Here is a 22,394-nt window from a genome sequence, read left to right as displayed (position 1 = left end):
TGCCGAGCCCCCTCGTGTGCGAGCCCAAGTCGCTGGGCCTCGGCAATGGTTTGCAGGAAGAATCCCTTAGCCTCTGCGTGGAGCAAGAGGGCCGTCGGGGATTCTCTTGACTTTTTATTCGACCCTTGCGCTTCCTTTTCGCTCGGAAGGAGGGGTGGGACATGCCGCGCTACCCTCGGTGGGCGCGAGCGATGGCATTTCCGGTGAGCTGTTATCGGGTAAGTTCGAGTGGAGGCCCGTACCCCGTTCGCTGGGGGTCAGCTAGCAGTCCGGAGACGCGCTCCAAGAGTACCGGAGGGTTTCTCTAGTGGGTGCCGAGGCCGTTCGCTGGGCCTCGGTGGCTCGGTGCCTCCCTACGGTGGGATCCCATTCGGAGACCTCTCTGCCGGTCTCGGACACGACACAGGGCGTCCCAAGCGTTTCGCTTGCTTGGGCCTCGGCCTCGTATAGGCTCGCCCGTATAGTCCTCGGCCTCGGGGACGGCGGGATCGACGGGGACGAGCTTGACGGCCTCCGCAGGCTCGAAGGTCCCGACACGTCGCTTGGCGTCAGGAACCTCGCTTCCAAGCTGGTCGAGATCGGCGATGAGGGTCTCGGCCTCCACAACGGCCTCGGCGTACTCGATGCACTCGATGTCGCAGTCGTATGCATGCTCGTACATGGACTCGACGGTGATGATGCCGTTGGGGCCTGGCATCTTGAGCTTGAGGTAGGTGTAATTGGGGACCGCCATGAACTTGGCGTAGCACGGGCGCCCCAAGATGGCGTGGTAAGCCCCCTTGAATCCAACCACCTCGAAGGTGAGGACCTCCTTGCGGTAGTTGGAGGGAGTGCCAAAGCAGACGGGTAAGTCGATGCGCCCGAGGGGTCGTGTGCGCTTTCCTGGCACGACGCCGTGGAAGGGTGCGGAACCGCCTCGGAGCCGTGACTGGTCGAGCTCCAGGAGCTCCAGAGTGTTGACGTAGAGGATGTTGAGGCCGCTGCCTCCGTCCATGAGCACTTTGGTGAGCCGGGTGTTGCCGACGATTGGGTCGACGACAAGCGGGTACTGCCCGGGGTTTGGAACATAATCGGGGTGGACATCTCGATCGAAGGTGATTGCCTCCCGAGACCAATCGAGGTACTGGGGGGTGGCCACCTTGACCGAGAAGACCTCCCGGCGTTCCCTCTTTCGCTGGCGCGCCGTGAGGCATGCCGAGGGTCCGCCAAAGATCATGAAGGCATTGTGTACCTCGGGGAACCCATCATCTTTATTGCCGTCCCTTTCGCCGGCGCCCCTTTTCCTGGCCTCATTGTCGTCGGGGAGCCCAAGCCTGGCGTAGTAACGTCGGAGCATGGTGCACTCCTCGAGAGCATGCTTCACCGGACCTTGATGGTAAGGACAGGGCTTCTTCAGCATGTCGTCAAATAGCCCGGGGCCCCGGGGGCCTCGGGGATTCCTGCGATCTGTCGCGACGACATGGACGGCCTCGAAGACCTCCTGCTTCCCTGGGCGACCCTTCTTCTTTTTCTTGGGGACGCGGGCGGGCGAGGCCTCGGGGGCCTCATCCTTCTGCTTCCCCTTGGCGTCGTTGTTGGGGAAGATGGCCCCAACCGCCTCTTCGCCCGAGGCGAAGTTGGTGGCGATGTCGAGGAGTGCGGCCGCTGTGGTTGGTACGTTCCGGCCCAATTCTCGGACCAGGTCCCGGCAGGAGGTGCCAGAGAGGAATGCTTGGACGATTTCCGAGTCACCGACATGGGGCAACTCGGTGCATTTCTTGGAGAAGCGCCGGATGAAATCTCGAAGAGATTCGTCCGGCTTCTGGCGGCAACCTTTGAGGTCCCAGGAGTTCCCGGGGCGCACATAGGTGCCCTGGAAATTCCCGACGAAGACCCTCACCAAGTCGTGCCAGTCGTGGATCTGTGCGGGAGGAAGGTGTTCGAGCCAGGCTCGCGCTGAGTCTGATAAGAACAAAGGGAGGTTGCGGATGATGAGCAGGTCATCTTCCGCACCGCCTAGCTGACAAGCCAGGCGATAATCGGCCAGCCATAGCTCGGGGTTCGTCTCGCCGCTATACTTTGTGAGGTTGGCAGGTTGCCGGAATCGGGCTGGGAAGTGAGCGTTGTGAATGGCTCTACTAAAGACCCGAGGGCCTGGTGGCTCGAGAGAAGGACTGCGGTCCTCTTCACTGTCGTAGCGACCGCCTCGGTGTGGGTGGTAGCCCCGGGCGGCTCCGTCGCCGCGGCGCCGTCGCCTGCCAACTACTTCGTGGTCGCCTTGTGCCTCGTGTTGGTCTCCAGGTCGATCACGCACCGAGGGGGCCCCGTTGGCCGCCGGCGCGCGAGCGGGCTCGGGACGGACCGAGGCATCCTGGCCTCGACGAGGTCGCGCCGTGGGTTGCTCCGAAGTGCCTCCGCGCCGGCGGGAGGCGGAACTTTCGGCCTGCTGTACCGCAGCGGTCTCGAGGAGGTCGTGGAGCTCTTCGTGGACCCATCGCCCCTCGGTGGTGGAGGGCTCAGGCATTGCTCGGACCAGCATCACAGCCGCTGCGACATTCTGGCTAGCCCGATTAAAGATTGGGGGTGGCTCTCCCCCCTCGTTGTCGTTGATGCGGTGATGGACGTCGCGGGCCCTCCCTCGAGCTCCTCCGCCCTCACCGCACCCTTGCTGCTCCTGCTCGAGAGTGTCCCGAAGCTGTTGTAGAAGGAGTTGGTCTTGTTCGACCTTGGCTTGAAGCTCGTGGAGCTGCTCCAGGTATGGGCGTCGATGCCCCCCGCGGATGGGGTTCTCGTTTCGCGCCGCCGGGGCTACGAGACACGGAGGCATGGCATCGCCCGCCCTTGCCTGGGGCGGGGGATGGTTGCCTGTCCCTTCATCTTCTTCGCCCGCCCATGGCATCCCGAGCCCGACGTGGAAGCACTCGCGAGATGGATCGTAAGTCCCTTCATCGTTGGAGTCGGAATAGCCGAGGCAGTAGTCGCTTGCGACCAAGAATTGGCGCAAAGCCCCGGGGTTGTGGAGTTCGGAGAAATCCACCCCGGGCCATGCCTCGTCCTCGTCCGAGGAGTCGAAGTGGGTGCTCAGGTCGAGAGCGAAGCGCTGGCGGCGTTCCGAGGGGTGCTCGTGAGCGGCAGTGTAGGCGTAGGCATAAGAGGCGGCGGCATCCCGCAACCCAAAGGGGCATGGGGACGGTGCCATCTCCATATTCTGCCCCGCCGGGGTCGACTCCTCAGGGAGTGGTGGAGTGGAACCAGACGACTGGGCGTCGCCGCGAGCCACCGGCGATTTTCCTTTGTCCAGGCTCAGGCCAGACAGGTCCCCAGCCAGGGACCTCGTACCAACAGCTGGTCGTAGGATGTCGGCGGGGAGTGGCGTGCCGCCCTGGGTTCGCGTAGCGTCGGGGTGGCATTCCTCACGTCGTGCCTGGCGAGCGCGGTGAGAGCGGCTGCCCGGGCGCCGCCTGCGCCTGGGCTGCCGGGGCGTGACCTCATCGTCGGACGGTGGGGCTCGAGGGGCGAGGAGCACCATGTCATACTCATGCCCCAGAGACATGAACTCTAGGCTCCCGAACCAAACTATGGTGCCGAGACGCAATGGTCGTATGGGGTCTGCCATCCGGGTCCTGCTGGGACGATGAAGCTAACACGCAGCGTCCCCTACCTGGCGCGCCAACTGTCGGTGTTTTGGAACCGGGGGTCCCTCAACCAACGAGTGAATTTGTGCTACGTGCCCCTAATCCCGGATGGTAATGCAAAGAGACACAAGGTTTATACTGGTTCAGGCAATCGAGGCCCTACGTCCAGTCTGAGAGATCGATCTTATGTTCCTTGCACCGGAGTGCTCGTAGTAGGGGATTACAAGCTAGGTGAGAGAGGGAGCTAGCCCCAGGTCTCGGCGAGGGTGGTGCGGGCTGCTTGAGGCGTTGTTCTCAAGCAGCGTAGAAGTGTGTCGTTCTATCAGTGTGTTCGTCTCCCTTTTTTTTCTCCCCCTACGAGGCCCAAGTCCTCTCCTTTTATAGTTGAAGGGAGGACGAAGGTAGTACATGTATCACTATGCGACGTAGTGTCAATAGAAGTGGCACGTCTGAACCCTGTGGCCCGTTCTGGTGGCGGCGTGGCCGTAGGAGCGATCCGTCCTTGGAATACTGGAGCGGCGTGGTTGTCCCATCAGGCCCTGTGCGTCGTGGGAGCCCCGGGAATGTCTCGGAGCGGATGTGACGGCGAATGTGCAAGCCCTGGTGGACAGATTGTGCGCGAGGCCGAGGCCTGGTTGGTGCCGAGGCTTGTACTGCGGTGGGGGTCTCAGCGGGCATGAACCCCGAGATTGCCGAGGCCCCGGTGTACAGTGCCGAGGCCTTGAGCGGGCGGCGGGTCGCGGGTGCAGCGTTAGGACACAGTGGCTGGTAACCCCCGTCACGCTCTGTCCCAGGTGCTGATCGTGGACACAGTGCCGGGACACAGTTGCCGGTAACCCCCGCCGTGCCCTGTCCCAGCCGGTACGGCGCTGATGCGACTTCGGGTCGCATCGGCCATTCTGTGACGTTGAGCCGCTGTCCGGCGGAGATTGCGGGAGTGGTTGAAAGTATTAATGAGACGTGACGCGCTGTCGGGAGGGTCGGCCGAGGCGGGGGGCGACGGACCACGGACAAGCCGGCCCCGAGCGACACAGAGAATGAGGCCTCGCGCGAGACGGAGGTCAGGCCCCTCGCCGAGGCCTCGCGCGAGAGGCCTCGCGTGATACGGAGAACGCGCTTCCCGCCGAGGCCTTCCGTGGAGAGCCTCGGGCGGGGCGGAGACGGCGTTTCTTGCCGAGGCCTTCCCTGGGGAGCCTCGCGCGGAGCGGAGTTGGCGTCAGGATGCCGAGACCTCCTGCTCTATAAATGGGGGCGGCGTGTCCGAGCCCTGTAGCCGGCCACTGTTGTGGTATGGTCGATGGAGTGGCCTCGTCCTTGTCGTGCAGAGGTGACGCGCCGGTCATACTTGATCTTGTGCGTCGTGGGGCTCCAGTACAGCTTGATGCAGGATATGGCGGGTGACGTGCTGGTCATCGTGCGCTGACGTCGTAGGGAGCTGTGGCTCTGCAGATGGCGAGGCCGAGCCATCGTGGGGGGTTCGGCGGACATGGATCCTCAGGCTGCCGAGCCCCTGAAGCATACTGCCGAGGCATTGGGGGGAATTATTGATCCTGGGTGCTGATTCCGAGGCCACAGTATCTCAGACGTGGCTCCCCACGCTGCGTTGTTCTCGGAGCAGGAGTTGGCAGCATAGTGAGGCATGGGCGTCAACCATGTGCTTTAGTGGTTAGCACAGTGGCGGGTAACCTCTGCCCAGTCCTGCCTCCTGTCCCGTCGGCCATTCTGCTGTACTGTGCCGAGCGTGCGGCCGATGTCAGGGGCAGCAGTTGGCTGAGTTAATGTGACACGACGTTTGGTCAGAGGGGCGGGTGAAGGAAGAGGCAGCGGAGTGCTGCCGAGCCCGCCTCGCGCGAGACGGAGAGTTGGCGGCCCGGCCGAGGCCCTTGGTGGGGGGTCGCTCGAGGCCAGCGGTGAGGGGGCCTCGGGCGAGTCGGAGAATCGGCCGAGGCCAGCGGTGTTTAGCTGGTTTTGACCTTTACGAAGTCTAAGCAGCCGTTTTTTGGTTCTTGCTTAGGGTACCCCTTCTCACTGTATCCGACACCATGGAAGCGCGTTGCTGCAGGATCTATGATGAGGATCGCAACATCTTCGATGCACTAAGTCATGATGGGGAGCTCCATGTAGGCGACATGGCGATGTGTGGAACGAAGCATAGTGAGGGATCGAGCCCTTCCAGCAGCTGAGGAGGTAGATGGATATGCTCTGGACTAGCAGGATTGAAGCACTTCAGTAGATTAAGAACATAGATTTGCAATTTCATAGTTTGCGTACCAAGGCGAGAATCACACGACAGTTTAGGGACTACACGTGCAACTATGAGCCGCAGAATGTTGACATCATTTATATGAACCTACTTATAATGTAAGCGCACTGTGATGTTTTAGCATTTTTTTCTTTGGAGTATTCCGATATTTATATCATAGGGAACAAAGGAGAAGCTAGGCTAAATAAAAGGATCACCTTCTATCTAGCTACTAGAGATTTTGAGAGTGTTTTTGGTCGGTTGGAAATTGCACACGGATATGAATATAGTGTCATGAATACTAGTAATTCTACGTCTCAAATGGTTATGGATTATTGTCTCAATTACTTATGTTTTATGTAGCATTTGCAGATGTGTATGAAAATGATATATGCCTCATAATAAAATATGATATTAGAGTAATATGCAAATATTTCGAACAATATAAGCTTTATTCATCAAGCATATTGCTGTATTCAAATAAAAGAATATAACAATCCAAATAGTTCAGTGACACTGTCCATGCAAAGGACGATCGAGGCACTTACATAAAAAGAAACACCCAAAAGCGAAAGCTGGTCATCAAACCGGCTACAACGTACGTACTTCGCGTGTTCGCGCGGATGCACGTAGGCGCGGAGCTAGCTAGCAAGCACGTACGTACGTAGCAACCGATAAGAAGCGTGCACTAAGACAGTAAGCGACGAATGACAAGCAAAAGAAGACGCCGGCATGCTCTTGGCTAGCTTAGAGGCACTTGAATCCGGTGGGCACGGTCTTGCCGCAGTGGTTGAGGATGAGGCTGAGGTCGACGGGCAGGTTGAGGTTGATGCCGAGGATCCTGCCCTTGATGGCGGTGCAGAGGCACAGTGCGGCCTCGAGGTCGACGAGCCCCTCCAGCAGCGGGCAGCATGGCTCCGTGGGCGGCACGCCCACCTTGGCCTTGATCAGGCCCAGAACATTGGCGCACACGCCCAGCTTGAGCGCGTCGCGGGGGCACTTGCCGGACGAGGCCGGCGTCGGGGTCGGCGTCGAAGGGGTCGGCGTGGGGCAGTCTCCACCGCAGGCGCTGGCCATGGCGAACACCACCAGGTTCACGGTTAGGAACAACGCGATCGAGGCCTTGCCTGCCATTGCTACAGAGTACAGAAAGAAGAACTTGCTTGATCACTAGCGCGAAGCAGAGTGATTAATATGTGCCTTAATAACAACTGATCGCTAAGCGCTTGTGATGGTTCGTGGTGGCGCTTGAGCGTTGCATTTATAGGAGAAATATCGGTGCACAGGACCGGTTTAGTTATTTAGTGAGTTTACATTCCCGTGAGCATGAATGCATGTGAGGGCGATTATTAGGTGGGTGATCTGTACTTGTTCCACGAATATTTTGGTGATACTCCAGAAATAAGTTTCAATGTAGAACAGCGGTAGTGGCCAGGATTGCTGCATTGGTCGATGCAAGTTGATATTTGTTCTCGCTTGATGGTTGATCATTTATTCAGTGTCATATGGGTTGCCTGCTTGTATCTAGTAACATGCTCAAGTTCTAAAGATCAGCAGAGAGGTACCACGGTGATGGACGCCCAAGTTGCTGAAGAGTTGAAGTAGTTTTTTGTGGTACTTGATGGGATCCAGGCACAGAGCTATGTATATACAGCCGTGGGTACCGGTGCACCATAGTAACTTTTAAATTTCATTCCACCAGGAAATAACTTTAGATAAAATAAAATTGTATGTGGGAAAAGTGATTAAATTTTTTATAAAAGAAAAAATGATTTCTTATAAAAAATCGTTCTAACGATTATTGAAACTCAGCCCCCCTGGACGCTACATATGACGAGCAATCATCCATACTGGCCCTGTTCGCTTATCTTATAATTCGTCTTTTTCAACTTATTTTTTTAATCAGAACAGTATTTTTCTCTCACAACAAATCAGTCTAAACAGTGTTTCGGTTTATTTTTTCAGCGAAGCGAACGGAGCCACTGCCGTTGCTTCCATCCTATGCCGCCGTCCCGCACGCTACACCACCGCTGCTCCTGTCTCGCGCCGGAGGTGCTTGTGTCCTGTGTGCAGTGTCGCCGCTTTTTCCATCTCACGTGCAGCGCCGTCCCTGCTTCAGTCCAGCGTGCAACGCCGACGTTCATATGGAGCAGTCCTACGCCGCCGCCTCCTAGGGTCCTGCTGTCGCGTTCTTCCGAGAAGTTGGCACCGCCGCATTCTTCCAATGCACTGACATGTTTACTAGCAATATAAAGTCGTCTACTGATAGAACAATTTTCAAAAATCGTTCCACAGAAAATGACCCTAGGTAAAATCACATATTTATAATCACCGGCATTAATTTAGATTTTTTGTGTTTTTTAAAAACAATTTTTGGCCAAACAATTTAATTGAAAACTCATATATAGTATTATTTTTGTAAAACATTTTGTGGCTGGGTTCCATGTATTATTTTTGTAATCTTAAGGGGCCGTTCGGTTGAAGGGGAACGGTCCCTGGAAATATTCCTGGCTGGATTCGTATTCTAATTTGAATAGACGTCGTCAACTGAAATTATTTCTGACCAGGTTTCAACTTAACCGAACATGCCCTAAAAAAAGTGTATCAGCATGTCTCTTAGACGTTGGAGCAGCACTGCTCTTTCTCTCCAAAAAGGGAGACCCATAGCACATGCGGGAAGGGGCTCTCATCAAGCCATTGCTTGTCCCTTGGATGGCTGAGATGTTGCTACTGCTTAAGTTGTAGTAGTAACTACTACTGCAGCCGATCCTGGTCCGCTCTAGCGTGGCAATGATATTACGAGTCTGCACCTAGTAATTACATGGAAAATTCTTAAACTATTATGCGATTCTTATCTCAGTCTCTCAAATAACTATGAGTTGTGGAATGTTGGCATCATTTATTCGAACCTACTTATAATATAAGCGCACCGCGATGTTTTAGTATTATTTCTTATGGTTATTTCGAGATTTTGAGAGTGTTTTTGGTCGGTTGGAGATTGCACATGGATGAATAGTATCATGAATGCTAGTAATTCTACGTCTCAACGTACAAATGGTTATGGATTATTGCCTCAGTTAATTATGTTTTATATAGTGTATTTGCAAACATGTATGAAAATGAAATACGACTCATAATAAAATATGATATTAGAACAATATGCACATATTGGCCCTGTTTGCTGGTCTAAAACTTGGCTAAAATTGGCCCTCATATTTATAAAAAAAAGTACTAATACATCCACCCGTGCTTTTGCATAGGCTAGAAGCTTAAGAGACATAAGTGATGCGTGGAAGTTCATAGATAATTTAGTACATACAACTAAATAAAATTACTTATGTTTGAGTTCTTTATGTTTTAACACAACGCTCATATACAAACTCATCCGGTAGTGATGGATTTACCAATTTTACTCTATATAGTTTCCATCCATATTCATAGTTCCCTCCGTTTGAATCGCACATCTATGAGTCTTCAATACATGTTTAATTGTGTCTCATTTGTCTTTAAGATATAATTAATCTAAATATTGGATTTCATATATGAATCTTATTGGTTGCTATTGTTTTGTTTTTAGATTTTGAGTTAAAACTTTAGTGTTTAATGTACATTTTATTTAAATTTTCCTTTTGTATTTTATTGAAAATATAATTTCAAAGTCATAGACTGCACTTTTAATTACTATATTGACATAAAAAGTCATATTAGTGCTCTAGGTGTTGAATTACCTTTCAAATAATCATGCGTGTTAGTATTTTTGCAACATTAGAGCGCTTATAATTAAATGAATTAGTAGATATGTTTATTCTCATAATTACACAATTTATTAATGTATAAATTTATCTAAAGCAACAACTTAATTACATAATCATTTGTCATAATTTATTAATATAATTTAAAATTAATTGTTAGGGTCATGTTATGTGATTCATTTATTAGGCAACATTTTTCATGACTACTAAACCATAGAAATATATAGTTATCGCTCATAGATGCATATATACTTTGTCTACATGTTGTGTTCATTTCTTTGAGATAGTTGTTTTTTTGTATATTTCTAGTAGTAGAAGTGAGAACTCAGAAACATATATATGTTTACTTATTCCCTTTTCATAATAGTAGATATTGATAATTTTATTTATTTGTTTTCTAATGTTAGAGGTAGGTAACTTATAAGCCAATTTAACGGATTACTTAGATGCAAATGTAGGCTTTATTTTAGATTATCTTCCATAAGATAGAACTAGATAATTTATATTCAGATTTAGGGGTTTACTTTAGATATATTCATAATGGAACATAGAGTAATTTAGTTCATATTGAGGACATCTGGACAAGTTTCGATTTGCCTATCCAAATGCTTGTTAATGTGACATTGAGGGTGGGTAGTCCCACCTTAGTTATTGATGGTCGGTTACATAAACATATAAAGCTTTAGAATTCATACCACTTACTCCGGATTAATGCTTTTACATGAAGCGAGCACAAAAGTGTAAGTGGGTTGGTGGAAGTATGTGGTTCACGCAGCGTGTAAAGTGAATCTAAGTCTTTTTGGACTCTAGAGTGTTACAATATTTACATGTTCATTATTATACTTAAGTTTTTTCTTTCATAATAATGTCATAGGTGGATAGTTTAGATGAAGATTTCTTGGGCTACTATATATATTGTCTTTAGTAATTACACCTTAGGTCACTAAATTATTACATCATTTTCATTAGGTCCATCAACTATGTAAGTACTAACATCCTAGTCCAAAATAACTATGCCACTACTGCAACATAAGCAGTAGCAGCATCTCAACCATCCAACGGGCCAGCAATGGTGAGGATCAGAGCATCTTTTCTCTTCCACTTTTTTTTCTCCCCCATGTGCTCGGTATCCCTTTTTGGAGAGAAACAGCGGTGCCGCTCCAAGAGACATGCGGATGAAGTTCTCTACACTTTTTTTTGTGAAGATTACAAAAATAATACAAAGTTGTCTAATGGTAGATTAACTTTTAAATTTCATTCCACCAGGAAATAACTTTAGATAAAATAAAATTGTATGTGGGAAAAGTGATTAAATTTTTTATAAAAGAAAAAATGATTTCTTATCAAAAATCATTCTATAGACAACGATTATTGAAACTCAGCCCCCCTGGACGCTACACATGACGAGCAATCATCCATACTGGCCTTGGCCTTGTTCGCTTATCTTATAATCCATCTTTTTCAGTTTATTTTTTTTAGCCAGAACAGTATTTTTCTCTCACAACAAATCAGCCAAAACAGTGTTTCGGCTTATTTTTTCAGCGAAGCGAACAGGCCACTGCCGTTGCTTCCGTCCTACGCCGCCGTCCCGCACGCTACACCGCCGCTGCTCCTGTCTCGCGCCGGAGCTGCTCGTGTCCTGTGTGCAGTGTCGTCGCTTTTTCCATCTCACGTGCAGCGCCGTCCCTGCTTCAGTCCAGCGTGCAACACCGACGTTCATATGGAGCAGTCTACGCCGCCGCCTCCTAGGGTCCTGCTGTCGCGTTCTTCCGAGAAGTTGGCACCGCCGCATTCTTCCAATACACTGACATGTTTGCTAGCAATATAAAGTCGTCTACTGGTAGAACAATTTTCAAAAATCGTTCCACAGAAAATGACCCTAGGTAAAATCACATATTTATAATCACCGGCATTAATTTAGATTTTTTTGTATTTTTGAAAAACATTTTTTGGCCAAACAATTTAATTGAAAACTCATATATAATATTATTTTTGTAAAACATTTTGTGGCTGGGTTCCATGTATTATTTTTGTAATCTTAAAAAAAAGTGTATCAGCATGTCTCTTAGACGTTGGAGCAGCACTGCTCTTTCTCTCCAAAAAGGGAGATCGATAGCACATGCGGGAGAAAAATGGAAGAGAAAAGAGGCTCTCATCAAGCCATTGCTTGTCCCTTGGATGGCTGAGATGTTGCTACTGCTTATTTCGAGATTTTGAGAGTATTTTTGGTCGGTTGGAGATTGCACATGGATGAATAGTATCATGAATGCTAGTAATTCTACGTCTCAACGTACAAATGGTTATGGATTATTACCTCAGTTAATTATGTTTTATGTAGTGTATTTGCAAACTAAACGTGTATGAAAATGAAATATGACTCATAATAAAATCTGATATTAGAACAATATGCACATATTTCGAACAATATGAGCTTTATTCATCAGGCATATATATTCATGTTCAGTAATGTGCATGGAAGTTCTTTTGCTATTCACTCTTTTCATAAATTCACCTAGCATTTTAGTACTGTCCCATGGATGTGCTTCGTAGATTGATTATAATGGGAAGTATATCAGCTCCTGCAATATTAACCAATATGAAATCAGTGTATAAAAACAACACATGAGAGAAAAGCTTGGATATGGCTGCAGATGTTATTTTTTCTGTGTTTGAGGCGACCCTGTGTGGAGGTTTATTTTCTGCTGATGACATTATTGTCAATGCATTCTATGGCATGCTTCTCGGCAATTTCTTTCGGGTTTTTCTTTCTTTTAGACCTCACAGTACCTACACTGAAACTTGAGCGTACTTGTGGCACATTTGGACTTTTGGTATGAACATGTGATATATGTGAAATGTGGTTCTTATTTATGATTCATATGATATATTTGTGGTGTTTGAATATGATTTATATTTGTGTCGCAAATGGAATAATAAAAAAAATTCAGCTTCTGGTTACTTTGCCTAGTGTCAGGGGTCTGACACTAGGCAAAGGGGCCACACGTGGCACACCTAGGACTGACACTAGGCAAAGTAGGCAGTTTGCCTAGTGTCGGAGGCTTGACACTAGGCAAAGCTTGGCATATTTGCCTAGTGTAGGTGGCCTGACACTAGGCAAAGCTTGACATATTTGCCTAGTGTCGGACGCCTAGCACTAGGCAAACCTTGCATACTTTGCCGAGTGTCAGACCTCCGACACTAGGCAAAACGTCCGTTATGATTTCTACCGTCAGTGGAATACTTTTGCCGAGTGGTGTCCTTGACACTAGGCAAACACTTTACCGAGTGTCCGAGGTTTGACACTCGGCAAAGTGCTCTTTGCCTAGTCCGCCTCTGCCGACCCTTGTTTGCCTAGTGTGACACTAGGCAAACTGTTTGCCTAGTGTTTCTGGGCCTTTGCCTAGTGCCTGCGGCACTAGGCAAATCCCGTGATTCCAGTAGTGAGTGTAGTAAGTGGGCTGGTGGAAGTGTATGGTTCACTCAGCGTTTAGAGTAGGTTTAAGCCTTTTGAACTCTAAAGTGTTACAATATTAGCATGTTTATTATTATACTCTAAAATGTCACGAAGCCTCCATGACGAGAGCCTCGAGAGGTTGACACCAAGCTCAAAGACATCGTACGCCCACCACGATCATTAGGAGCAGCTAGCCAGCATGCCCATGGAAGCGCGTTGCTGCAGGATCTATGATGAGGATCGCAACATCTTCGATGCACTAAGTCATGATGGGGAGCTCCATGTAGGCGACATGGCGATGTGTGGAACGAAGCATAGTGAGGGATCGAGCCCTTCCAGCAGCTGAGGAGGTAGATGGATATGCTCTGGACTAGCAGGATTGAAGCACTTCAGTAGATTAAGAACATAGATTTGCAATTTCATAGTTCGCGTACCTAGGCGAGAATCACACGACAGTTTAGGGACTACACGTGCAACTATGAGCCGCAGAATGTTGACATCATTTATATGAACCTACTTATAATGTAAGCGCACTGTGATGTTTTAGCATTTTTTTCTTTGGAGTATTCCGATATTTATATCATAGGGAACAAAGGAGAAGCTAGGCTAAATAAAAGGATCACCTTCTATCTAGCTACTAGAGATTTTGAGAGTGTTTTTGGTCGGTTGGAAATTGCACACGGATATGAATATAGTGTCATGAATACTAGTAATTCTACGTCTCAAATGGTTATGGATTATTGCCTCAATTACTTATGTTTTATGTAGCATTTGCAAATGTGTATGAAAATGATATATGCCTCATAATAAAATATGATATTAGAGTAATATGCAAATATTTCGAACAATATAAGCTTTATTCATCAAGCATATTGCTGTATTCAAATAAAAGAATATAACAATCCAAATAGTTCAGTGACACTGTCCATGCAAAGGACGATCGAGGCACTTACATAAAAAGAAACACCCAAAAGCGAAAGCTGGTCATCAAACCGGCTACAACGTACTTCGCGTGTTCGCGCGGATGCACGTAGGCGCGGAGCTAGCTAGCAAGCACGTACGTACGTAGCAACCGATAAGAAGCCTGCACTAAGACAGTAAGAGACGAATGACAAGCAAAAGAAGACGCCGGCATGCTCTTGGCTAGCTTAGAGGCACTTGAATCCGGTGGGCACGGTCTTGCCGCAGTGGTTGAGGATGAGGCTGAGGTCGACGGGCAGGTTGAGGTTGATGCCGAGGATCCTGCCCTTGATGGCGGTGCAGAGGCACAGTGCGGCCTCGAGGTCGACGAGCCCCTCCAGCAGCGGGCAGCATGGCTCCGTGGGCGGCACGCCCACCTTGGCCTTGATCAGGCCCAGAACATTGGCGCACACGCCCAGCTTGAGCGCGTCGCGGGGGCACTTGCCGGACGAGGCTGGCGTCGGGGTCGGCGTCGAAGGGGTCGGCGTGGGCAGTCTCCACCGCAGGCGCTGGCCATGGCGAACACCACCAGGTTCACGGCGAGGAACAACGCGATCGTCGAGGCCTTGTCTGCCATTGCTACAGAGTACAGAAAGAAGAACTTGCTTGATCACTAGCGCGAAGCAGAGTGATTAAGATGTGGCTTAATAACAACTGATCGTTAGGCGCTTGTGATGGTTCGTGGTGGCGCTTGAGCGTTGCATTTATAGGAGAAATATCGGTGCACAGGACCGGTTTAGTTGTTTAGTGAGTTTACATTCCCGTGAGCATGAATGCATGTGAGGGCGATTATTAGATGGGTGATCTGTACTTGTTCCACGAATATTTTGGTGATACTCCAGAAATAAGTTTCAATGTAGAACAGCGGTAGTGGCCAGGATTGCTGCATTGGTCGATGCAAGTTGATGTTTGTTCTCGCTTGATGGTTGATCATTTATTCAGTGTCATATGGGTTGGCTGCTTGTATCTAGTAACATGCTCAAGTGCTAAAGATCAGCAGAGAGGTACCACGGTGATGGACGCCCAAGTTGCTGAAGAGTTGAAGTAGTTTTTTGTGGTACTTGATGGGATCCAGGCACAGAGCTATGTATACAGCCGTGGGTACCGGTGCACCATAGTAAAATTAACAAAAAAAACAATGATTATGATCAAATATTTTTACTACATATGTATCCCCACAGTAAAACTGAATGCACCCAAAAGGCAATTGCATCCCCCTCAAATTTGTTTTAGCTCCGCCACTGATTGGGATCAACATCTATTATGCTCAGTACGAGCATTCAAGTTAGAGGCTTGAATTTGCTTGAGAAGTGTGCCAACAAACAACAGTGGGTGTTGTCCTTCTTCTACTCCTATAAAATTTGCTCTTTTTGTTTAAATGTTGGCTTGGTGATTCCTCATATTTATATAAAAAAATACTAATACATCCACCCGTGCTTTTGCATAGGCTAGAAGCTTAAGAGACATAAGTGATGAGTGGAAGTTCATAGATAATTTAGTACATACAACTAAATAAAATTACTTATGTTTGAGTTCTTTATGTATTAACACAACGCTCATATACAAACTCATCCGGTAGTGATGGATTTACCAATTTTACTCTATATAGTTTCCATCCAAATTCATAGTTCCCTCCGTTTGAATCGCACATCTATGAGTCTTCAATACATGTTTAATTGTGGCTCATTTGTCTTCAAGATATAATGAATCTAAATATTGGATTTCATATATGAATCTTATTGGTTGCTATTGTTTTGTTTTTAGATTTTGAGTTAAAACTTTAGTGTTTAATGTACATTTTATTTAAATTTTCCTTTTGTATTTTATTGAAAATATAAGTTCAAAGTCATAGACTGCACTTTTAATTACTATATTGACATAAAAAGTCATATTAGTGCTCTAGGTGTTTAATTACCTTTCAAATAATCATGTGTGTTAGTATTTTTGCAACAATAGAGCGCTTATAATTAAATGAATTAGTAGATATGTTTATTCTCATAATTACACAATTTATTAATGTATAAATTTATCTAAAGCAACAACTTAATTACATAATCATTTGTCATAATTTATTAATATAATTTAAAATTAATTGTTAGGGTCATGTTATGTGATTCATTTATTAGGCAACATTTTTCATGACTACTAAACCATAGAAATATATAGTTATCGCTCATAGATGCATATATACTTTGTCTACATGTTGTGTTCATTTCTTTGAGATAGTTGTTTTTTTGTATATTTCTAGTAGTAGAAGTGAGAACTGAGAAACATATATATGTTTACTTATTCCCTTTTCATAATAGTAGATATTGATAATTTTATTTTATTTATTTTCTAATGTTAGAGGTAGGTAACTTATAAGCCAATTTAACGGATTACTTAGATGCAAATGTAGGGTTTGTTTTAGATTATCTTCCATAAGATAGAACTAGATAATTTATATTCAAATTTAGAGGTTTACTTTAGATATATTCATAATGGAACATAAAGTAATTTAGTTCATATTGAGGACATCTGGAGTAGTTTCGATTTGCCTATCCAAATGCTTGTTAATGTGACATTGAGGGTGGGTAGTCCCACCTTAGTTATTGATGGTCGGTTACATAAACATATAAAGCTTTAGAGTTCATACCACTGACTCCTGCTTCTACATGAAACGAGCACAAAAGTGTAAGTGGGTTGGTGGAAGCATGTGGTTCACGCAGCGTGTAAAGTGAATCTAAGTCTTTTTGGACTCTAGAGTGTTACAATATTTACATGTTCATTATTATACTTAAGTTTTTCTTTCATAATAATGTCATAGGTGGATAGTTTAGATGAAGATTTCTTGGGCTACTATACATATTATCTTTAGTAATTACACCGTAGGTCACTAAATTATTACATCATTTTCATCTAGGTCCATCAACTATGTAAGTACTAACATCCTAGTCCAAAATAACTATGCCACGGCCCATGAGTTGATGTGGTGCTCTATAACTACTACCGCAACATAAGCATTAGCAGCATCTCAACCATGCAAGGGGCCAGCAATGGTGAGGATCAGAGCCTCTTTTCTCTTCCACTTTTTTTCTCCCCCATGTGCTCGGTATCCCTTTTTGGAGAGAAAGAGCGGTGCCGCTCCAAGAGACATGTGGATGAAGTTCTCTACACTTTTTTTTGTGAAGATTACAAAAATAATACAAAGTTGTCTAATGGTAGATTAACTTTAAATTTCATTCCATCAGGAAAATAATTTTAGATAAAATAAAATTGTATGTGGGAAAAGTGATTAAATTTTTTATAAAAGAAAAAATGATTTCTTATAAAAAATCGTTCTATAGACAAACGATTATTGAAACTCAGCCCCCCCTGGACGCTACACATGACGAGCAATCATCCATACCGGCCATGTTCGCTTATCTTATAATCCGTTTTTTTCAGCTTATTTTTTTTAGTCAGAATAGTCTTTTTCTCTCACAACAAATCGGTCGGAACAGTGTTTCGGCTTGTTTTTTTAGCGAAACGAACGGGGCCACTGCCATTGCTTCCGTCCTACGCCGCCGTCCCACACGCTACACCGCCGCTGCTCCTGTCTCGCGCCGGAGCTGCTCGTGTCCTGTGTGCAGTGTCGCCGCTTTTTCCATCTCACGTGCAGCGCCGTCCCTGCTTCAGTCCAGCGTGCAACGCCAACGTTCTACGCTGCCGCCTCCTAGGGTCCTACTGTCGCGTTCTTCCGAGAAGTTGGCACCGCCGCACTCTTCCGATGCACTGACATGTTTGCTAGCAATATAAAGTCTGATAGAACAATTTTCAAAAATCGTTCCACAAAAAATGACCCTAGGTAAAATCACATATTTATAATCACCGGCATTAATTTAGATTTTTTTGTATGTTTGAAAAACATTTTTTGGCCAAACAATTTAACTAAAAACTCATATATAGTATTATTTTTGTAAAACATTTTGTGGCTGGGTTCCATGCATGTATTATTTTGTAATCTTAAAAAAAAAGTGTATCAGCATGTCTCTTAGACGTTGGAGCAGCACTGCTCTTTCTCTCCAGAAAGGGAGACCGATAGCACATGCGGGAGAAAAATGGAAGAGAAAAGGGGCTCTCATAAAGCCATTGCTTGTCCCTTGGATGGCTGAGATGTTGCTACTGCTTATTTCGAGATTTTGAGAGTGTTTTTGGTCGGTTGGAGATTGCACATGGATGAATAGTATCATGAATGCTAGTAATTCTACGTCTCAACGTACAAATGGTTATGGATTATTACCTCAGTTAATTATGTTTTATGTAGTGTATTTGCAAACTAAACGTGTATGAAAATGAAATACGACTCATAATAAAATCTGATATTAGAACAATATGCACATATTTCGAACAATATGAGCTTTATTCGTCAGGCATATATATTGCTAGATATTACAAATAAAAGAATAACAATCAAAATAGTTCAGTGACATTGTCCATACAAAGGACGAGGCACTTACATAAAAAGAAACACCCCAAAAGCGAAAGCTGCTCATCAAACCGGCTACATACGTACGTACTTGGCGTGTTCGCGCCGACACGTACTCATGCAGAGCTAGCTTAGCAAGCAAAGACAGTAAGAGACGAATGAAAAGCAAAAGAACACGCCGGCATGATGCTCTTGGCTAGCCTAGAGGCACTTGAATCCGGTGGGCACGGTCTTGCCGCAGTGGTTGAGGATGAGGCTGAGGTCGACGGGCAGGTTGAGGTTGATGCCGAGGATTTTGCCCTTGATGGCGGTGCAGAGGCAGAGTGCGGCCTCGAGGTCGACGAGCCCCTCCAGCAGCGGGCAGCATGGCTCCGTGGGCGGCACGCCCACCTTGGCCTTGATCAGGCCCAGAACATTGGCGCACACGCCCAGCTTGAGCGCGTCGCGGGGGCACTTGCCGGACGAGGCCGGCGTCGGGGTCGGCGTCGAAGGGGTCGGCGGCGTGGGGCAGTCGCCACCGCAGGCGCTGGCCATGGCGAACACCACCAGGTTCACGGCCAGGAACAGCGCGACCGACGCCTTGCCTGCCATTGCTGCACACAGCAGTGTGTGTCCTCTTGACCACAGGCACAGAGCAGAGTGAGCTTCGAGAGGAGCTAGCTCTTGATGGCTCGATTGCTAAGTGCTTGTGATGGTTGGAGACGGTGTTCGGGTGTGGTATTTATAGGTGGCCGCCGGAACGAAGCGCGACAATGATGCGATGATCAACTAGCTAGTTAGCATATGCATGTGAGGTTGAGATGATGGTGCGGGATGCCGATCTGGATGGGTTCAAACTAGCGAACAAGATTGCTGTAGTGGCGGACGCATGTTCCAGTTTGCGGACTCGATGTCTTTTTGTAACATGCCATAAGCCAAAATAATCTCGGTCCATAAGAAGGTCGTGGTGCCGATCGATAATGTCGTTGATGATCGGGGAGCGGAGTACAGCATTGAGAGGAATGAAAACCAGCGGAATCATATGACGCTACTACGCAAGACCAGCTTATCTGTGACTGTGAAGAAGAGAGAGGTGAGAAAAAGAAAAGCTCGATGCGATGGGCAGGGCCGCAGGGGTTGTGCGGGACCGTTATTACAACTTAAGCCCATATAAAGGCCCACTTCTCTGATCTCATTGGAAAATCCTTGATGGGCTAAAACCACACCGCTGGCGTGGACGGCGGCCCGTGAAATCTGGACTACTATTTGATGCATCGTTCATTCTCCCTCATCGTTCATCAGGCAAGTCTGAGATCCACTCAAAAAAAAAAAAATTCAGGCAAGTCTGAGTAATCATTTTTTATGAGGTGGAAATGTTTTTAAGAAGAAAGGAGTTCTTTGTTAGAAAAAGGAATTCTTATTCCGGGCTCTGCAAGAGTTTTGTACACAACCATTTATTATTACAAAGTTCGAAACTCTAGCGAAAAAGAAGCTCTCAGAAAAGCAACCGTAGTCTCCCATAGTCGACGTATCAACTTTAAATTGGGATTGATCGGCCTCCTTCTAAAGACCAATTTAAGTAGTTTTATCCCCACTAACGCTCTGCAAAAAGTAATATTAAGCGCTGTAGTGCTGATTACATATGCAAGTGTGATATATTTCTTTCTTCTAATATTATATAGAGATGGATACTAATCTTAAGTGTGGCATTTCCAAACCATTTATCCTCCCAAAGCCTTACTGGTTCACCTGAGTGAAGGTTAAAGGTAGAAAACTGTAGAAATTGAAAGGAGTTCTAGGCTCGATTTACTCTAGATGATTCATGTACTCTCTCTATATCCTAAAATAAATGGACATATCGTTTCTTGAGAAGTCAAACTTTTTTAAAAAATTTGACTAAAAATATAGAAAGTAGTATTAATATTTGTATCTCCAAACAAATTTATTATACAAGTATATATTCCATGCTCAATCTAATGATATTTATTATACATTAATTATAAAAGTTAGTATAGTTTTGTATATATTTAGTCAAACTTAAAAAAGTTTGTCTCCTCGAGAAATGAGATGTGCATTTACTTTGGGACATAGTGAGTAATTATTAAATGCCTTATTTCAGAGATTTTGAGAGTGTTTTTGGTCGGTTGGAGATTGCACATGGATGAATAGTATCATGAATGCTAGTAATTCTACATCTCAACGTACAAATGGTTATGGATTATTGCCTCAGTTAATTATGTTTTATGTAGTGTATTTGCAAACGTGTATGAAAATGAAATACGACTCATAATAAAATCTGATATTAGAACAATATGCACATATTTCGAACAATATGAGCTTTATTCATCAGGCATATATATTGCTAGATATTACAAATAAAAGAATAACAATCAAAATAGTTCAGTGACACTGTCCATACAAAGGACGAGGCACTTACATAAAAAGAAACACCCCAAAAGCGAAAGCTGCTCATCAAACCGGCTACATACGTACGTACTTGGCGTGTTCGCGCCGACACGTACTCATGCAGAGCTAGCTTAGCAAGCAAAGACAGTAAGAGACGAATGACAAGCAAAAGAACACGCCGGCATGATGCTCTTGGCTAGCCTAGAGGCACTTGAATCCGGTGGGCACGGTCTTGCCGCAGTGGTTGAGGATGAGGCTGAGGTCGACGGGCAGGTTGAGGTTGATGCCGAGGATTTTGCCCTTGATGGCGGTGCAGAGGCAGAGTGCGGCCTCGAGGTCGACGAGCCCCTCCAGCAGCGGGCAGCATGGCTCCGTGGGCGGCACGCCCACCTTGGCCTTGATCAGGCCCAGAACATTGGCGCACACGCCCAGCTTGAGCGCGTCGCGGGGGCACTTGCCGGACGAGGCCGGCGTCGGGGTCGGCGTCGAAGGGGTCGGCGGCGTGGGGCAGTCGCCACCGCAGGCGCTGGCCATGGCGAACACCACCAGGTTCACGGCCAGGAACAGCGCGACCGACGCCTTGCCTGCCATTGCTGCACACAGCAGTGTGTGTCCTCTTGACCACAGGCACAGAGCAGAGTGAGCTTCGAGAGGAGCTAGCTCTTGATGGCTCGATTGCTAAGTGCTTGTGATGGTTGGAGACGGTGTTCGGGTGTGGTATTTATAGGTGGCCGCCGGAACGAAGCGCGACAATGATGCGATGATCAACTAGCTAGTTAGCATATGCATGTGAGGTTGAGATGATGGTGCGGGATGCCGATCTGGATGGGTTCAAACTAGCGAACAAGATTGCTGTAGTGGCGGACGCATGTTCCAGTTTGCGGACTCGATGTCTTTTTGTAACATGCCATAAGCCAAAATAATCTCGGTCCATAAGAAGGTCGTGGTGCCGATCGATAATGTCGTTGATGATCGGGGAGCGGAGTACAGCATTGAGAGGAATGAAAACCAGCGGAATCATATGACGCTACTACGCAAGACCAGCTTATCTGTGACTGTGAAGAAGAGAGAGGTGAGAAAAAGAAAAGCTCGATGCGATGGGCAGGGCCGCAGGGGTTGTGCGGGACCGTTATTACAACTTAAGCCCATATAAAGGCCCACTTCTCTGATCTCATTGGAAAATCCTTGATGGGCTAAAACCACACCGCTGGCGTGGACGGCGGCCCGTGAAATCTGGACTACTATTTGATGCATCGTTCATTCTCCCTCATCGTTCATCAGGCAAGTCTGAGATCCACTCAAAAAAAAAAAATTCAGGCAAGTCTGAGTAATCATTTTTTATGAGGTGGAAATGTTTTTAAGAAGAAAGGAGTTCTTTGTTAGAAAAAGGAATTCTTATTCCGGGCTCTGCAAGAGTTTTGTACACAACCATTTATTATTACAAAGTTCGAAACTCTAGCGAAAAAGAAGCTCTCAGAAAAGCAACCGTAGTCTCCCATAGTCGACGTATCAACTTTAAATTGGGATTGATCGGCCTCCT

General features: G+C 46.9%; 3 protein-coding genes and 1 pseudogene across 3 annotated transcripts; all 4 read right to left on the bottom strand.

The window, feature by feature from the left end:
• Positions 1-6,577: 6,577 nt before the first annotated feature.
• LOC136496936 (14 kDa proline-rich protein DC2.15-like) lies at positions 6,578-6,990 on the bottom strand. Its single transcript, XM_066492716.1, has one exon. It carries the CDS (start codon positions 6,988-6,990, stop codon positions 6,604-6,606), a length of 387 nt encoding a protein of 128 aa, XP_066348813.1. The 3' UTR covers positions 6,578-6,603.
• A 6,920-nt stretch (positions 6,991-13,910) lies between these two features.
• Positions 13,911-14,599, bottom strand: LOC136496933 (14 kDa proline-rich protein DC2.15-like; annotated as a pseudogene).
• A 3,817-nt stretch (positions 14,600-18,416) lies between these two features.
• Positions 18,417-19,144, bottom strand: LOC136496935 (14 kDa proline-rich protein DC2.15-like). Its single transcript, XM_066492715.1, has one exon. It carries the CDS (start codon positions 19,058-19,060, stop codon positions 18,671-18,673), a length of 390 nt encoding a protein of 129 aa, XP_066348812.1. The 5' UTR covers positions 19,061-19,144; the 3' UTR covers positions 18,417-18,670.
• Positions 19,145-20,790: 1,646 nt separating this feature from the next.
• Positions 20,791-21,529, bottom strand: LOC136496934 (14 kDa proline-rich protein DC2.15-like). The gene has a single exon (XM_066492714.1). The coding sequence runs from the start codon at positions 21,443-21,445 to the stop codon at positions 21,056-21,058; it is 390 nt and encodes a 129-aa protein (XP_066348811.1). The 5' UTR covers positions 21,446-21,529; the 3' UTR covers positions 20,791-21,055.
• Between the last annotated feature and the right edge of the window lie 865 nt (positions 21,530-22,394).

This window comes from Miscanthus floridulus, chromosome 12 (genome assembly GCF_019320115.1).
Source record: "Miscanthus floridulus cultivar M001 chromosome 12, ASM1932011v1, whole genome shotgun sequence".
Lineage (NCBI taxonomy): Eukaryota > Viridiplantae > Streptophyta > Magnoliopsida > Poales > Poaceae > Miscanthus > Miscanthus floridulus.
Note: the sequence above shows the minus strand (reverse complement) of the source record. Positions and strands in the feature narration are given on the sequence as shown.